This window comes from Apium graveolens, chromosome 10 (assembly GCF_009905375.1).
Source record: "Apium graveolens cultivar Ventura chromosome 10, ASM990537v1, whole genome shotgun sequence".
NCBI lineage: Eukaryota > Viridiplantae > Streptophyta > Magnoliopsida > Apiales > Apiaceae > Apium > Apium graveolens.
In genome coordinates, this window is record NC_133656.1 from 19,227,983 (window position 1) to 19,246,274 (window position 18,292).

General features: G+C 36.4%; 1 protein-coding gene across 1 annotated transcript; it reads right to left on the reverse strand.

Annotated features, from left to right (window-relative positions):
- Positions 1–937: 937 nt before the first annotated feature.
- Positions 938–18,292, reverse strand: LOC141693225 (uncharacterized). The gene is made up of 9 exons (XM_074498241.1): positions 18,194–18,292; positions 17,815–17,943; positions 15,624–16,943; positions 13,139–14,959; positions 11,831–12,919; positions 8,906–9,010; positions 8,728–8,817; positions 1,738–1,848; positions 938–1,648 (listed from the first exon to the last, which is right to left on the reverse strand). Exons 2-9 carry the CDS (start codon positions 17,875–17,877, stop codon positions 1,106–1,108), a joined length of 5,142 nt encoding a protein of 1,713 aa, XP_074354342.1. The 5' UTR covers positions 17,878–17,943; positions 18,194–18,292; the 3' UTR covers positions 938–1,105.

The following is an 18,292-nucleotide window of genomic DNA, read 5'->3' on the forward strand; positions in this document are numbered from 1 at the left end:
AATATCCTAATAAAAATTAGAATAACATAAATAATAATAATTTCATGTTTACAAAATTATTATACAAATATAGTTTAGTAAAATATAATTTATCCAAACCGGTCCAAAACCACAACTATCCAAACCAGTCCAAAACCACATTTGTTTGAATATGGACCAAATATGGATTTGGATCATAAACCAATCCAAATCCATATTTATCGGTCCAAAACCATCTATATCCATTTTTTGCCAGGTATATATCAATATTTGTATGCAAGTATACAATCTCTTTGAATTTGAAAATTTTAGTATTTGATTTTAAATTATAAAAATGACCCCAAATATAAGATTGCATCGTACTTGCTGAAGTTATCATCAACCATATGCATTGTGCAATGCCCTTCTTGTCCTTTTGCTCACTTTTCAGCTAGTTCCTTTGTTGCTCAGTTCTGACACTACAAGATTCGAACAGCCTTGCCAGTTTCTCTTGTTCTTTCTTAAAGATTTGGTTGATGTTGTAGTGAGTCTAATTATCAGATTTCAATGTAAATGATTAGTAAGTGTCACTAAACATTGTTAGCACTAAGAAACAACAAGTAGTTGTCAAAGTTTGAAGGACAAATATATAGCACATCATGTGTTTATGTTACTTTGATATATGACATATCAAGCATCTGGTAATTATCATTCCAAAGGTTAAATAAGCCATATATATCAATCTGGTTCAAGTATTTATTGATTTTTATGGTATGGCTAGTCAATGTCCAATGTCTTCCTAATCTCGGAGGCTGTTGCATTTTAAAATCTCTACTTAGGTGGCAAAGTTGATTAATGGGATAATATTTTTTTTTCACAAAACAGTCTAATTTATAATTTCTCAAATATTTTTGTTCTATTACTTTATTTATTCATATTCTTATCTACATTGCATATCATGATATATTTACGTTTAAAATGATTAAAATAGACCGCAATATATAATAAATAAACACGCTATAATACGGTACAACTTGTTATAGATCATACCCCCATTTTCTGAACCACGTTTCTATGAGATATTAGGACTCCAGCGAACTTTAATTACATCAAATCTGTTGCATGGAAGGGTTAATTTTCTTCCAACTCATGTTTTTTCACCCAAACTAGTGGTCACATCTGTTGAAAAGAATTGCTCTGCTTTATCGATGAAGCTCTCCGGGAACCTAGAGTGCAGCATCAAATTATATGGAGTCTCTGAAGTTGATTGATTGTGCTTTGAACCCTTCTCTTCAAATGATTTTAAAGGTTTAAAGTCTCTTGTATTTCGCATCTTAAGTATTCTGGTACTATTTCCTGGGCCCCCACCTTTTCCAGAAGCTCGATTGCTTCTTGCATTGTAACGATTTGATCTTTGCGATATGTCACCCTGTAGTTTTCTAGGTTCAGGTCCTAATTGAATAGATTCAATAACCTCATCCATTGGACGACTTTCTAAGGCTGATCGGGGACAAAAGGCAGGCAATCCACTTTTGCATGATCGAAGTAAGGAAAGGAGCATGTCTGTGCTGAGTTCTTGCTGAACCACATCCTTGTTTTGGTCACAGCCAAAACAAGCAGCAACTAGAGTCCCGGCCATAATGGGCATCAATTCTGGATCACTGAAGAACACGAAAGGCAGATCGCACACCTGCTCTTCCAACATTGTGTTTTAGATCTTTCACGTATATATAAAAAAAAATAATGAAAGATTAGACAAGACGGTTAGGATCTACTAACCTTGTGAAGAATGGTAGGGCTCTTCCCCCATCGTAGAACAGCTTGATTTCCATAATGGAACAAGGCAAAGTAGCTGAGGAGCAATAATGATTCAAACAGAAGCAATCCAATCTGATACAAACAAATTTAGCAAGTTGGCCAATGTTTTACAGAATTGTATATTATCTTTTTAGAACTACAGAAAGAGTACTCAGTGCTCAGCATATCCCAACATCAATGATATACAACTATAATTATAAATACGCTGGTGGAATTTAAAACGACTTCAGGCTGAATTGGTGAAAGATTAAGTTATATTGAATACAATGAAAAAACATGTTAGGAACTGTTTAAATATTTTTTTCCCAGCTATTAATTAACACAGTAAACCTGAAACCGAAATCCAATTTGCACACAGATGACAGGCATAAACTGGTTCCTAATTGTAAATCTAAAAAACGGAGGCTCAAACAGCATTTTGTGATAGAATAATGAGAATATAATATATAACCATTTGCCATTTCCAGTAATACTTTCTGATATACATTTTTTCCATCTTGAAGAAAGTGCATACCCCAACCTAAATATTGTTAACTAAGACCCAACTTGTGATAAAATAATGAAAAAAATAATTTTAACCATTTTGACATTTCCAGTGATACTTTCTACTATATTTTTTCCACCTTGAAGAAAGTGATACCCCAAGGTGTACACAGTTAACTAGTTGGACCTAGACCCGGCAATTTTTAACACGACACGAACACGACACGAAAATTTAGTTTTTATGTTTGCATTTTGAGTACACGACACGAAAAGGTACTATTGTTATATATCATAAGCAGACCTCTCAACACAACAAGAATATAGCAAACACAGAGAGTGAGACTACATCATTGTGACATCACAGTTGTCATCACAATTTGTTACAAGTTAGTTAGAATTATAGTGTGTAGAAGCTTCTTGTGTGATGTATATAATCTGAGTAGAGTTATCTGTAATGTAACCAACACATTCATTCCTGATATACAATGTAGATCATCTTCGTCATTACTTCTCTGCAATTTACACATCACATACATTTCACCTCTGAATTTGACATGGTATCAAAGCCATACGATTCCTAAATCTCTCTCTCTCTCTTTCGATTTCTCGATCTCTCTTAAATTGATATGCGCAAATCGTATGCTTCCGCTGTAACTGCATCTACATCAATGGCGACTGCATCAAATACATCTGACCTCTCTACGACGATCGATATCAATCACCCTTACTATCTCAGTTCTGCAGATCATCCAGGTCTATCACTTGTTACTGAATTGTTATCAAATAACAACTATCATCATTGGAGTCGATCTGTTCAGATTGGTCTCTCTGCTAAATTGAAGCTTGGCTTCATTGATGGCTCCTTATCTCAACCTATTGAGTTACATCAATTAACTCTTTGGAAACGAAGCAATGACCTGGTTATATCATGGATACTTAATTATGTGTCATCTGAGATTCGCAAAAGCATTGTTTATATGAACACTGCTCATCAGATTTGGCTTGATTTGGTTGCTAGGTATGCACAAACTAACGTGCCACGTCTATTTCAGTTACGCAAAGATTTAGCGTCTCTCTCTCAAGGTACAAAGTCTATAACCACGTACTTTACTCAATTTCGTGGTTTACTTGATGAATTGGACAGTTTGTCACCTATTCCTAGATGTATCTGTGCGAATTGCAATTGTGCCTGTCATAGTTCTCAGAAATTAGATGCTTACGAATAACATATCAAGCTTAGTCAATTTCTTATGGGTTTAAATGAACAATTCACCTCCACTAGAGGTCAAATCCTTCTCATGAATCCATTACTTGATGTTGCTCATGCCTATTCAATGCTACTTCAAGAAGAAAATCAACGAAACTTCACTCATATTTCTAATCCCGTGAGTGATAATTCAGCACTGTCTGTTAGAATTAATCAAGCAGGTCCTCAAAAGTTCAGTAAAAGGACTGTTGACTCTACTCTGACTTGTGATCACTGTAAAAGAACAGGGCACATAAAAGATAAATGTTTCATTCTTCACGGATATCCTGATTGGCATCGTTTACATGGGCAACCTAAGCCGAAATTGAGAACAGCTACTCCCAAACCTAAGGCAATGCTTATTGCAGCTAATTCCTCAGGATCATCATCTATCTCCGATGAGGCGGCTGATTCCCCTGATTTGTCTGATAAACAATATCAGAAAATCATTGCTATGCTACAAGCAAAGTTAAAGACCACAACTGAGGCTGCATCTTCCTCCAATGCTCCGTGGATTCAGACTAATACAGTAACTCATATGGCAGGTACTTGTTTTCAATCACATGCCTCCACTCTTATTAATCACACTAGTGTACTTACTAGAGACACTTCCTGGATTATTGATTCTGGGGCAACTCATCATATTACTTTTAATTGTACACTCTTGGTAAATGTTACTCCTATGCAATCTGAACTGCATCTTCCTAATGGCCAGAAAGCAAGTGTTACTCACTCCGGAGAAATACACCTCACCAGTGATATTGTTCTTAAACATGTGCTTTATGTTCCTACCTTTCAGTGCAATTTGTTGTCAGTAGCTCAATTCACAACTGATAATCATTGTAATCTTATCTTCACTTCCAATGAGTGTATTTTTCAGGACCTTGCTATGAGGATGAGGAAGCAGATTGGTGATCTCAAGGATGGCCTGTACAAGCTTCAACCTCAACTGTTTGACTATACATCTGGTTTATCTACTCATTCAGTACAAGTACAACACTCTGTAGAATTACACAAGCTTTGGCATTCTAGACTAGGACACCCATCTTTCACTGTTCTTAGTCATATTCCTGATTTACCTAATATTCCATCCAATGTATTGAATGATTGTGACATCTGTCATCTTGCAAAGCAGAATAAACTTTCTTTTTCTACTAGTACTTCTCATAGTCTGGCCTTATTTGATCTTGTACATTGTGATGTGTGGGGTCCTTGCAAATATCCCACACATGGACAATGTCATTATTTCTTAACTATTGTAGAAGACTTTTCACGATGCACTTGGCTTTTCCTTTTTTCTGATAAAACTCAGGTGTTCAGTTTAATTTAACAATTTCTGTTGTATGTTAAAACTCAATTTGATACTACCGTCAAAGTCCTTCGGTCTGACAATGGAACTGAATTTGTTAACAAACGCGTCCAATCTTTTTTAACTTCTTTGGGTATCATTCACCAAACAAGTTGTCCTCGAACACCTCAACAAAACGGAATTGTTGAACGTAAACACCAACACTTACTCAAAGTAGCTCGTGCATTAAAATTTCAGTCCCATCTACCCATCATGTACTGGGGTGATTGTGTGCTCACTGCTGCACACATTATCAACCTTCTTCCCTCAAAAATGCTTGGCTATAAGTCTCCTTATGAATTACTCTTTCACAAAACACCTGACTATAACCATCTGAAACCATTTGGATGTTTATGCTTTATTTCCAATGAACTTGCCTACACTGATAAGTTTGCTCCTCGCTCTCAGAAATGTGTGTTCATTGGTTATCCGTTTAATCAAAAAGGTTACAAGGTTGTTGACCTTGATACCAGAAAACAGTATGTGACTAGACATGTTACATTTGTGGAAAATGTAAAACTGACACTCTCAGTGCACCCTCATCACAATTTCCTATTCCTCCTGATATTCCACCAGATATTACTCTATATAATTCACCGCACAGTACTATATCTCATGATGCTAACAAAGATGCTGAGACATCTTCTTCACCTCTCTTGTCTGTGTCTGAAAGTCTATCAAACAATTCTTCTCCATCTGTGCCCAATGATTCTTCATCAGACCCTGTTCCATCAGTTCTGAAACCCTCTCGAACTCGTAAGGCACCAAGCAGATTCAAAGACTTTACAGGCCTTCCAAAGAATGTGATCACCAGTTGCACCTCTCCTCTGCCTTTGGCTTCAGGTACTTATCCTTTGCATCAGTACATCTCTTATGATCGTTTTTCTCCTTCCTATAAATCTTTTCTAATAGCTACAGCAGCTGTTCGTGTACCCTACACCTATAAACAAGCCTCTACAGATGCTAATTGGCTTCAGGCCATGAAGCTTGAACTGAATGCTTTAGAAAATAATCATACTTGGCAAATTATACCAAAACCAAAAGATAAACATATTGTTGATTGCAAGTGGTTGTTTAAAGTTAAATATCTTCCCAATGGCTGCATTGATAGATACAAGGCTCGCCTTGTTGCCAAGGGGTTCACCCAAACATACGGTCTTGACTTTTTCGAGACTTTTGCTCCAGTGGCCAAAATGACCACAGTTCGTGTGTTAATTGCCATTGCTGCTACTCAAAACTGGTCTATTTCTCAATTGGATGTCAACAATGTGTTTCTTCACGGTGATATTCATGAAGAAATTTATATGTGATTACCCCCAGGATACCTGCAATTATCGTCTGTATCATCTGTATCTCAGATAATTGATCCCTCTGCTTTTGTATGCAAACTTTGCAAATCTCTATATGGTTTACGACAGGCCCCGCGATGTTGGTTTGTCAAATTTTCATCTGCCTTGAAAGATTATGGCTTTACTCAATCACACTCCGATAACAGCTTGTTTACACTCAATCTGCACAGTCAATTGGTAGCTGTACTTGTCTACGTCGATGACATATTGGTAACAGGCAATAATGTTGATCTTATTACCACCATCAAAACTTATCTTGCCACTAAATTTCAGCTCAAAGACTTGGGTCCTCTTCGATATTTTCTAGGCATCGAAGTTGCTAGATCCACGCACGGCATTTACTTGAACCAACGTAAGTATGCTCTTGACATTCTTCAGGACACTGGTCTCATCAATGCTCAGCCATCAATTATTCTGATGGAACAAAATCATAATTTACAGGACAATAACAGCCCGTTTCTACCTGCATCTACAGCTTCTTCTTACTGTCGCTCGGTGGGTCGTTTAATATACCTTACTGTCACTCGTCCTGACTTTGCTTATGTTGTCCAGGTACTTTCCCAATTCTTAGCAACTCCCCGCCATGATCACTTAATGGCAGCCCATCGAGTTGTTCGGTACATTAAAAAAGATCCTGGTCAAGGTCTCCTTATGTCCTCCTCTACTGCTCCACTCACTCTGAAGGCTTTTTGTGACTCTGACTGGGGTGGGTGCAAGGAGACTCGTCACTCCTTAACGGGTTATTGTGTTTTGTTTGGCTCTTCTTTAGTGTCCTGGAAGTGCAAGAAGCAACCAACTGTCTCCAAATCATCTGCTGAGGCTGAGTACCGCAGCATGGCGGATACGTGTTGTGAGCTAGTATGGTTGCGTTCTCTCTTTACTACATTTGGCATAAAGAATTTAACACTGATTACTCTTCACTACGACAGTCGCTCTGCAATTCACATTGCTCATAATTCTGTTTTTCACGAGCGTACTAAACACATTGAACATGATTGTCACATTGTTCGTGATAAACTACAAATAGGACTCATTACTTTGCAACATGTTTCTACTCAACTTCAGCCTGCAGACATGTTCACTAAAGCCTTGGGTGCTTCTATTCTCAGTTCCTTCTGCAGCAAGTTGGGTGTGTGCAACCTCTTCCACACTTCCAACTTGAGGGGGAATGTTGTTATATATCATAAGCAGACCTCCCAACACAACAAGAATATAGCAAACACAGAGAGTGAGACTACATCATTGTGACATCACAGTTGTCATCACAGTTTGTTACAAGTTAGTTAGAATTATAGTGTGTAGAAGCTTCTTGTGTGATGTATATAATCTGAGTAGAGTTATCTGTAATGTAACCAACACATTCATTCCTGATATACAATGTAGATCATCTTCGTCATTACTTCTCTGCAATTTACACATCACATACATTTCACCTCTGAATTTGACAGGTACACGACACGAGATACACGAATGAGATATTGTGTCGGTTTTGTGTTTATCCTTTCGGTACACGACACGACACGAGGTACACGAAATAAATCTATTTTTAATTAAATACTACTCTCTCCGTCCCTCCCAATTGTTATTGTTTCTAAGAGAGTGTCTGACACACATTTTAAGATGAATAAAAAGTATAGTTCTGTAATATTTTTTTAAAAAATATATTTTTCTGAATAAAAGTTTTAACATTCTATTTTTATTCAGAAAAAGAAAATTTTAAAAATAAATTATAGAACTATATTTTATATTCATCTTAAAATGCATGTCAAACACTCTCTCAAAAACGATAACAATTGGATGGGACTAAAAGAGTAATATTTATTATAAATATTAATATCTAAATTAATTAAATATAAATATGTATAATTATAATGAATACTTTAAAAATAATGCATATATTTATAATGTTGTAAGTATAGATGATTTAAATGTATATATTTTATATATTTTTGTATATATTTTACCTAAAAATTCAATATTTTCATTTATTTATTTAATTAATTATATTAATATTAATATTAATATTAATATTCAGTTTTACACGAAACACGACACGAGAACGACACAAAACGGAGTTATACGAACACGAAAGTACACGAACCCTAAATGGGTCGTTTTCTATTTGGCCTTTGAGTACACGACACGTAAAGGTACACGACACAAAAGTACCAGGTCTTTGGACCCAACAAACCTAAGTCCAATTGTTGCTCTTCATAGCCGAGCCCTGTAAATTCTATCTTTTTCCACAAGGGGAATTACACAGTCTGGTGGCTTGTCAAAAAGAGTAGAAGATGTTTAAACAGTAGCCAAAGCATATTAATTGCATAGCATAGTGATTTTGTAATCTGTTATGTTTTAAACTATATATTATGTCTCTAATGAACACTCATTCAATCATATAATACTATGATCATTAATCCAATGAATGTAGTCCATCAATCAGCGCACTAGTTAATTTAACATTGCAATAGCCTAGTAAGAAGAAAAACTAGTTACGAAATAGAAGTGACAAGTCTTTGCACCACCTTATCATGAGCAACGCCCCACTTGCTTGTACAATGAGATAGTAGAAAACTCATCAAGTGGAAGAATTCCATTTTTAGGTCTGCCCTGGCCTGTCATTTGAAATGATGCAAGAGAAAAGGTCAACTCAGAGTAGAAAAGTGAAAAAAAATAGAGGTTTTAAAGCTAAATAGCACTTACTAGCATAATCTGAATGAAATTAACATCAATTAGAGCTAAATTGTTCAGCACCCTCAGCACTCCAGTTGCCGCATCCTCAAAATTAGATGGAAGAACATGTGATCCCTGACATAAATTACAATCAGATGGCAATTTAACCAGCCCAAGGAGTAGTAACCTTCCGCTTATTTAATGGAAATTGTTACATAAAGTCCTTTTAAACATCTTCATTCTTTCTCTTTTAGACGGTTAGACATAGCAATTTTTATCCAATTACAACAAGATGCATCAACTAATATAATGCATAAGAAAAAAGTATGACAGGGAAGTAAAACATGTGGGGACAATTTCTATACAGAAGAAGCAACCGAAGAGTACAGTCAATCAGACCCACCCCCTAGTGCTAAGATTGATTTTTAATCTCTGAGAGCTCTGTTAGTTCTGGAGTCAAAAGGAAGACAACGACAAAAGGGAAAAAAACATGTTGACAATTTTTATAGTCTATACAGAAAAAGCAACTGAAGAGTAGACAGTCAAACATACCCCACTCCCTAGTGCTAAGATTACACTTTTACCTCTGTAAGAACTCTATTAATTCTGGAGTAAAAAGGGAAAAACAACAAAAATTACTCCAGGTAAAATCTGTAATTTTAGCATTACGAACATCACTATTAAGTCCACATTGATGTGATGCAGCACTGTCTCCCATATCTTTTTCCTCCGATTCTTTAAGTAGATCAACAAACAATGAAAAGCAAAGGCACTAAACCACATTTGCAGAATACTGAAGAAACATCTCTCCCGATCAAAACAATTTCTTGTTTGCAATTACTACTGGGGTTCGTAAAGATAGCAAGTAAAAAGGTCATGTTTGTTTTTTAATAATTAAGCCAATATATACACTTCTTTATTAAAAGGAATGCAAGAAGCTGAAATTTAATTACATGCATTGAGAATAAATTAGTACTTTCTTTAGGAATACAAAAGTTGCCCAAAATACAAAGATAAGATATTCTCTCATCTTAGATTCCTAAAATATATGAGAACTGAAACTTAAAAGATTTTTATAAGAATTTTAAGAGGGAGACTGACCTATACATTATCAACATAGTTTAGTTAGATGAGCATGGGACCGGAGCACATATAGTCATTGTAAGAGTAAAATGAATATAGTGTAACTCTAGTTTCCCCTTTCTGTAATTTGCAGATAGCATATTGTGTACCTCTTTCCAAGCTACTTGTCTACAAATTTTAGTTTTCCATTCACGCCGTTAACTAATTTACCAATTTCTTGCATTTTTTTATTATAACCTGCACCACCACCACATTCAGGTAAACAACCAGCTGCTGGGGGCATTGTATCTTCCATCCACCCCCACTGCTGCAACAAAAACCTCATATCAACACACATTTTATCATGTACTTGAACACATCTCCACTCGATTTTTACACACATTGAGCAGACATCCAAATCACTAAATCCCCATACACAGAAGCTCCGCTCACAGATTTAACATGGTGACACCAAGTCCCACACTACAGGCACTCAACCTCATTAATCTCACCCCCTTCCAGGAGTTAAATTCTTCACCCCACCCATCCTCCTCCGATCTTGTCACTGAATCCACTGGCTCATTCTTCCACGACTTTTTAGGTAGATGAAGTGGGATTAGAGGTGGAGAAGTACAATCAGGATGTTAATAATTATGGGAGGGTTCTGATTAATGATAGGAGAGTGTTACCACCAGTAACTGGGGGTGAGCCATCACGAATGGCTGTTTCCTTACGGGAGATTTGTGGGAGATTTGTAGTTAAGGGTAGGACAGGATAAGGGAAGAAAAATGAAAGATATTTTTAGTGTTATTTTATGATAAGTTAGTTTTATTGACAATAATTGAACTGTATATAATTTAATTATTATTCACTTGTTTAAAATAATTGGACTAGTAAAGAGTATTTTAAGATTTTGAGAAAACAAGAGTTGGTAATTAAACAAATTAAATGAATTAGGGCAAAAGAGACCAAACAAATTGAATGGTGAAATGACGAAAAGCTCCCACTTTACAGCGAATTGACAGACAGCATTAATGGATTATTAACGGATTTACACAATCTAAATGGCTTTAAAAATCTATGTACACATTTTTCTATTCATGCACACAATTTGCACAAAGCTTAAACTCCATGTAAACAATCTACATTTTACTCTCATTATAAGCTAGACCTAACAGTGGATCAGTTCCAGATCAATAATATACTGTGCATTTTGGTTGGAAAAAAAAGCTACACACAAGGGGCCACGTTAATATATAATGAAGCTAGACACTCAATTAGTTTTGGGTTCGATGCTTCTAGATTAAACGGAAAGTACAAGTAAAAAGAAAATTTAGTACATTCATACTAAAATCAGTAGAGGTATATTTGTACAATGAGAAACCTAACAATATGTGAAGCAGATATATTTGAAGTGCCCACAAGGGTTGGCTCAGTTGGTTAAAGAGGGGATAACTATCCTCTTGGTCACAGGTTCGAATCACACGGGAGGAGAATTTATGATTATGCCTCCTGAGCCAGAGCCTGCCGCTTAAATGCGGTTTACCTTGGTTCACGTAGTTTGCAGGCTATTACATGAGCCCGTGAGGTTTACCCGGTGGATATATCTGAAGTATCATCATATCTTCACTAACAAGATCTTATAGTAAAGAAGATAATGGACTAATAAAAACGTTTTGACTATATGGAAAAATTTTGATATATCTGAAGTATCATCATATCTTCACTAACAAGATCTTATAGTAAAGAAGATAATGGACTAATAAAAATGTTTTGACTATATGAAAAAAAATTCACTACAGACAGATCAAATCAGCAATAAATCTAATGATACATTTTATATGTGAGTGTGTTCCTGTGCTTATACATGTCTATAAGTAGAACAAACTTTACCTGGTCAGAAGACAATCTATTGTTAGCCTGCAGCAGGACAGCTGTCAACAGAGAAGGAAGGCAGACTAGACCAGTTTCAGATATAGCAGAGAGAAGAAAAGCTACAGGTTGCTTGAGGCCCGATTTTTCTTCCTTAATTTCCACCGAGACACTAGATAAGGAGCTCTTTTCATCCTTTCTAGAAACAGATGACTTGACTTTATCGTCTCTTAGATTCCTGGATGCTTTCGGAGCTTCTGGGGTATCCAACTTAATGGTATTAGATTGAACCTTATCCGTGTTTCTCTCAATAGCTTTTTCGTTTATGCTACTTGTACATGATTCCTCAAGTGGCTTATCCTCAGGCAATTCTGGCAATGATACAGCAAGAGCATCATCTACAATAGATAATGGTAATTCGTGATCTTTATTACAATTATACAAAGACGTAGATCCCAAAAGGGCAACCACAGAGGGTTTTTCCTCTTTAAGATCAATTCCAGGAACTGTGTCACTAGGAGAATAATCCCAATCAATGGAAGACACTGTTCTAAATCTGGACGTCAAAGTTACCAACAGATTGATGCTTAAGAGAATAGATGACGGAAATGGTGATCCTTCCACCTGTGGTCTATCGTAAAGTGCAAAAAGATCTCGTAATCGGTGTACAACTTGATAGGCAATAACAAGCTCCAGCAAACCATTCTGCATTTGTAGCTGATGCTCATCATTGCTTACATGACCAATGATTACAGTTACAGTCCATAGAAACCCATCTAAAACCTCAGTGATCGATATCAAATTATCAAATAATGTTCTATCTAATGGTAAGTTGGTGGAAGAAGGGATATTTGAAGATGCTGCAATCTTAATATAGTTTTCAAGTGCTCCAGCCAACAAGGGAGTCATTGGAGGCAAAAGATTCTGTGCAAGAAAATAACTCCTGTTCGCTGGTAATGACAATACTACCCGCAAAAGTCTTAAAAGGTATATTGTCACCTGGCATGCTTCAGGTTTCGATGTGTGTGAAGCTGGCAAAGCAGAAGCAATAAAATCAAGGAGACCTGCCTGCCGAGAGGCTTGCAGCTCAGGGTCCTTTCCCTCCAGAAACTATATCAAATTTGGTCAAAATAAATAGTAGGTCAAATTAGAAATATAGAGACATCGACCAACAAAAAATTTACTTTAGGTTGGATTTCTAGTAAATTTACAAAGAAATCATGATTTGCGACAAATATTTGGAACACATTTCCATATTTCGAGAAACAAATATACCAAATATATTATCTTCTTTTAGGAATTTATAAATAAATATTCATATATAAGGACCTTTATCATTTCAGCAGTTATTAATCCGATGCTTGAAGCCCCTTCTTTTCTAGCTTGTCGAAGTCTTTGAAGTTCCTGAAGCCATCTCCCAATTTTTGCCCTTGCAGTCCCCACTGCTGCTCTGTATGCAATACCAGAGTTTTCAGGACTAACTAAAGGCTCCACAAATTCATGTTTCAGAGCCATAAGCTTTTGACGGATTTTTTTAATCCGTTTTTTCAATGAGTTCTGAAGTACTGTACTTCCAGTTGGAGGAACGACGTGTATGTTACTTGAAGTATTATTTGCCATATCCACTTCTCCATTATTAATTGCTGTAGACCTACTCTGCCCCTCCTTATGCAAAGAACGCCTGAAAGGGGATAATTGGTCTCTAAAATCCATCGAAGCTCTTTCTCGTATTTGTTCCAAGTAAAATTTACGCCGCTGTTCGCTTTCACGGAGTCTTTCAGCTAGTTTCTGAGCAAGGAGTTCGGCTTCCTCTTGTTGGGCTTTAGCACGGACCTCCTTTCTTCTCATTTGTTCTATAGCCTTTGCCTCACGTGCAGCACTTGATGCTTTGCGTTCCTCTTCTCTTCTCACTAGAGCTTCTTCTTTTTTTCGCTGCGTCTCAGCAAGACGTTGCGACTTCTCAGCTTCAATGAGCTTCTTGCGTTCCAAGACAGCTTCTTCCCTTGCCATGTCTTCTTTCTGTTTAATTTTCATAACTTGAAGTTTCTCGGCTCTCCTCAATTCAGAATCCTGAAGTTTCTCACGCAAAATAATCTTTTTGTTCTCATCATTTAGTGAAGTAATAAATCGAACTTCATTAACTTTACTGCTTTCATCACCAGCTCTTCTTACGACTTTAGCAAGGAAAGCTTCATGCCGAGATTCACCTCGTTGGTGCCGAGCAAACATTCCCTCTCGCAACTTCATACTGCGAACAGCTTGCCACTCATTAACACGGTTCAGTTTCTCTGAGGTTCGTTGAAGCTTCTGAACTCTCTCAGTCTCTAGCTCACCTCTAATTCTCATAGCTCGTGCGTGCTTTTCTTCTGCTTCCTTCTTTAGATCTACGGAAGTCCTTTTCTTCTTCTCAGGAGACATTAGTTTATCTCGCAGATTCCGTGCACGCTCTGCACTCTTTCTTGTCATGCCTGGTGAATATGAAAAACGGGAAGAAAAACGTGAAGGAGTTGCAAGTATGTCTTCCCAATTTCTCTTCTCCTTCCAAGCATCCATGGATTTCCACAAATCTACACTTGAAACTAGTTTCTTTTCCTTATCCTTTTCAGAGAGAGGAATTTGTCTTTTAAGGTTGTCCATATATCCTGAATGTCTCTCTGCAATAGTGTCAGTTGACAATCTATCCTTTCTCGGTATAATCTTTTCCAGCTCAGAAGTTGGTCCAATCAGTTCTCTCTTGCACTTTCCAGTTACATTAACAGCTGAACAATCTTTAAGAGTATGTTTAGAAGCATTTAACTCAGAGACCGATTGGTTCTGTATAGAGGTACGACCATTTGGCAGTGACTTCACTTTGTTGCACCTGCTTGATTCAACATTCCTCTTTTCTCTACTTGAGTTTCCCTGGGCGAGAACTATAACTCCACTCTGCTTTCTTGGCTTCTCTGCTAATGCTTTACAATCAGATATTGTATCAGTTCCGCTGGTGTGCTTCTCCATACTATTAATGGTTTTAGTATATGTATTTGAATGATCGAATCCCTGCCTTCCAGCATCATGCATGTTAGCTCTTTCCTGTTGAATTTTCCTAAAAGCCTCAAGAGATGAAGATAATATTTCTGCCCTGTGGGGTGAAGTTGTCATTCGACGAACCTGCAGTCATAAGCAGAAAGCTACAGTCCCAATATCTCAATGAATGACAAAAGAAAACACATAATTTAACTAATAAATGTACAAGCATACATCAAATTATAGTAAAATCAAGTATAAAACAAAAGGTCTATAAAGAAGAAGGCATGTACTATGTACTGAATATAAACCTGGGACTGGAGTTGCAAACGACCCAGCTCAATCAATTGAATCTCGCTATTGAACTAAATGTACTGAAACTTCCCTTTCTACAATTCTAATAAGTGCAGAGTACGGATCACATATAGAAGATTACAAATCATCCAAGGGCCAAGGCTCAAAGTCTTAAATGTGAACAAAATTACGAATATATAATATATGAGCATATATTCTTTTGAAAGCAAATCATATGAGTGCTGGATACATCTGACATAAGGTCTTCTATTTTCAGAACTAACATTAGTTGTAATTATCCCTACTAAATTTCAGATGCCACTATGTTGTCATTACGAATTTATGATATGAATTAGTACCACAGTACTTTAAATCGATCATACAATTATGTACTTTACATTATTATATGGCAAACCTAGCAGTACACAGATGATGATGCATCTTTTTCATGGCACCTTTTCATAATTACAAAATTTCTAAGATCATACAATGGTTAAGGACGCGAAATGCTAACCTCCCATGACAGTGCATGTGGCCTGCGCTGATCAGATTTCAATGTCATTGGTGCCCTGTCACTTAACTGAGGAGATGCCTTTTTAACTGTCTCAAATTCCTCAACTCTAGATTTTAATTCTTTAAAATCAAATGCAGCTTCTTCGAGAACAAGGACAGCCTCTTTCATTTGCTCTACATCACATTCTAGTTCACATAGAAGATAAAGTTCATCAATAGACCTATTAAGATTTTCAAAGAGGAAACACCATAGCCGCTGCCTAAACCTCTCCTTGCTTTCAACTGCTTCATCTTCATCGGTACATGTATGCACTTCCAAGAATCCATCAAGTAATGACTGTTTTTCTCCATTGGCACAGTCTTCATTGGACTCTGGAGTGGTAGATTGTTTTGGACTCCCATCACCACTCTTCTCAGGTAATACTGAACCAGAATCTACAATATCTATCACTGTGCTTAGAGATTCATCCATAATAGCTACTTCAGGTATTACTGCATCACTGGTTTCACATGTGATATCAGATGCCAAAGGTTCTGTAAATAATCCTGCTCCTACTTCACGTATGGTACTTTCACTGTCAGGGCAACTAGAATTCAAGGGTTCGCTATTGGTATGCGCATGGTTTGCTTTCTCGCAGCCCGGGACATCACTACCTAGACTAGGTATCTGATCATTTGTTATATGAACATCGACTTCTTCGGAAGCTACACCCTCTTTCAAATTCTCTTCGACAGATTTAGTCTGGGGTGATGATAATGACTCCTGCATGTGATCTTCCTCGCATCTTTCTGTACTGAGTGTGCTCTTTACAGATCTGGAGCTAGCAGTCATACATGTGCCAGAAACATCACCAATTCCGGCCTTCCTAAAAACCAAGTTATCATTTTCAAAACCACCAAACTTGATCTGACCTCCAGATATATTTCCAGAATTCAAAATTAGAACTTCATCATCTAAATCACCCCATTTGATCTTCTGAATCACAACCAGATTGTCCTTTCCAGATAACTTTTGATCATCTCCAGCTCTGCCATCAAAACTTAAACCTTCTCCAGTTTTCACCACTCCAGAAGGGAAATTGTTACTAACAATACATTTGTCAAGTGCGGAATCTTTATTTGTAATAGATGAATGATCTAAAACAGAACTCACGGCATGTACAACAGGACCTCCCCTTGCTTTTAAATCCTGAGTAGCAGAATTATTACTTGACCTTCTTTTATTTAAAGAAGGCTGACTAGGCAAAGCTTTTGGAGCTGGCCTTCCTGATCGACCTCCAACCCAACCATGCAGAGAGAACTTTGAACTACTTCTATGCTTCTGAAAAATAAAATCAAAAGGTAATCTGCTTATAGCATCAAAACTAGATTAATTTACAAATGACAACAGCCTCTAAACAAACATGACAGAAAATCAATAGCAAAATCTTGGACATTATATTTATCTTGCAATCCACAGTATTTGATAGAGAATAGGAGCCTGCTAATGGCACCTGCCCCGAGTGCGGCAGAGTGATTACTTACTGGACTGACCAGAAATTTGAAGGCTTTTTTATATATGTACAAATTTTTCAACTAAATGACACTCTTGACTTCAACTTTTAGAGCCTAGAGCAGCAACAGAAGATAAGCTTTGAAAACATAATTACGACAAAAGCAGTTCAATTGTCTCAATTCACAAGGTCATGTACAGTTAAAATTTCAAATCTCACACAACACATAATTAAGGACCTTTTTCTGGCTTTACATTTTCTCCACTAAAGCGTAATGCAATCATTACGAAAAAATTATATAAGTAATAGTTCAATTAAGAACTTAAGTTGTTCATCTAACCGTAATCCGTCCTGCACCATTTCTATTTCGTGTTCTCCAAATTTGAACTAAAATATTTGTTAATATTCCTTCTTCTCTCAGAACTGTTTTCCTTAAAATACCTTCATTTTTTTCCTAACAAGATGAAAACATTTGTAAAACAAGAATGCGGTTCTCCACCTAAAATGTTTTCCGGACACATTAAATAATCTTTGTCCTATAACAATGTATAAGGCAGAGATAGTGATAAATGGTGAAAAGTCAAATTTGAAGGTCATATTATTATAATTTCGAACAGGATCATCCAACAATATCAAGTTTTAGAAAATAAATTCCATATAGAAAATTAAACAAATAAAGGCAAAAGTTAAAAATGCAACCTTTTTCACTTGCAACCATCCAGAGCCCTGATCATCCCCATTTTCTCCATTCTCTTCCATCATTTACCAAATCTAAAAACCCCACATTTTTCGAAACCTATATAATCGAATTCATACACACAAAAATCCCTGAAAATTTATACCATTAGCATTACACTACAGTTGAACACAGATTACAATCTACTAGAAAACAATTAATAAATCCATTTGAATAGCACAAAGAGTGAATTAATATCAAAATTAACAGACCCATCAACCAAATTTCACCAAGAGATTTATAAAAATCAAAACTTTACAAAGTTTATGATGAATCCAAGATTGTAAAACAGTAAAAATCAAAACTTTACACAGTCAAAGAATGTGAAAACAAAAGAAACACCTGCCCTTTAAATAGTTGTGAGATAATTGTGCTTGAAAACGGAAAAAAAATAAATAAAATATTTATACAGAGAGAGAGATTGTTGGGAATGGAAAAAGA

What these genes read in the sequence shown, in the direction of transcription:
- LOC141693225 (XM_074498241.1), bottom strand. Translation starts at nt 17,877, where the DNA reads ATGATGGAAGAGAATGGAGAAAATGGGGATGATCAGGGCTCTGGATGG. An exon ending in TAACTGCTGAAATGATAAAG is followed by an intron (nt 12,920 to 13,138) that starts GTCCTTATATAT and finishes AATTTGATATAG; the next exon opens with TTTCTGGAGGGAAAGGACCC. An exon ending in GCCCTACCATTCTTCACAAG is followed by an intron (nt 1,649 to 1,737) that starts GTTAGTAGATCC and finishes TTGGAAGAGCAG; the next exon opens with GTGTGCGATCTGCCTTTCGT.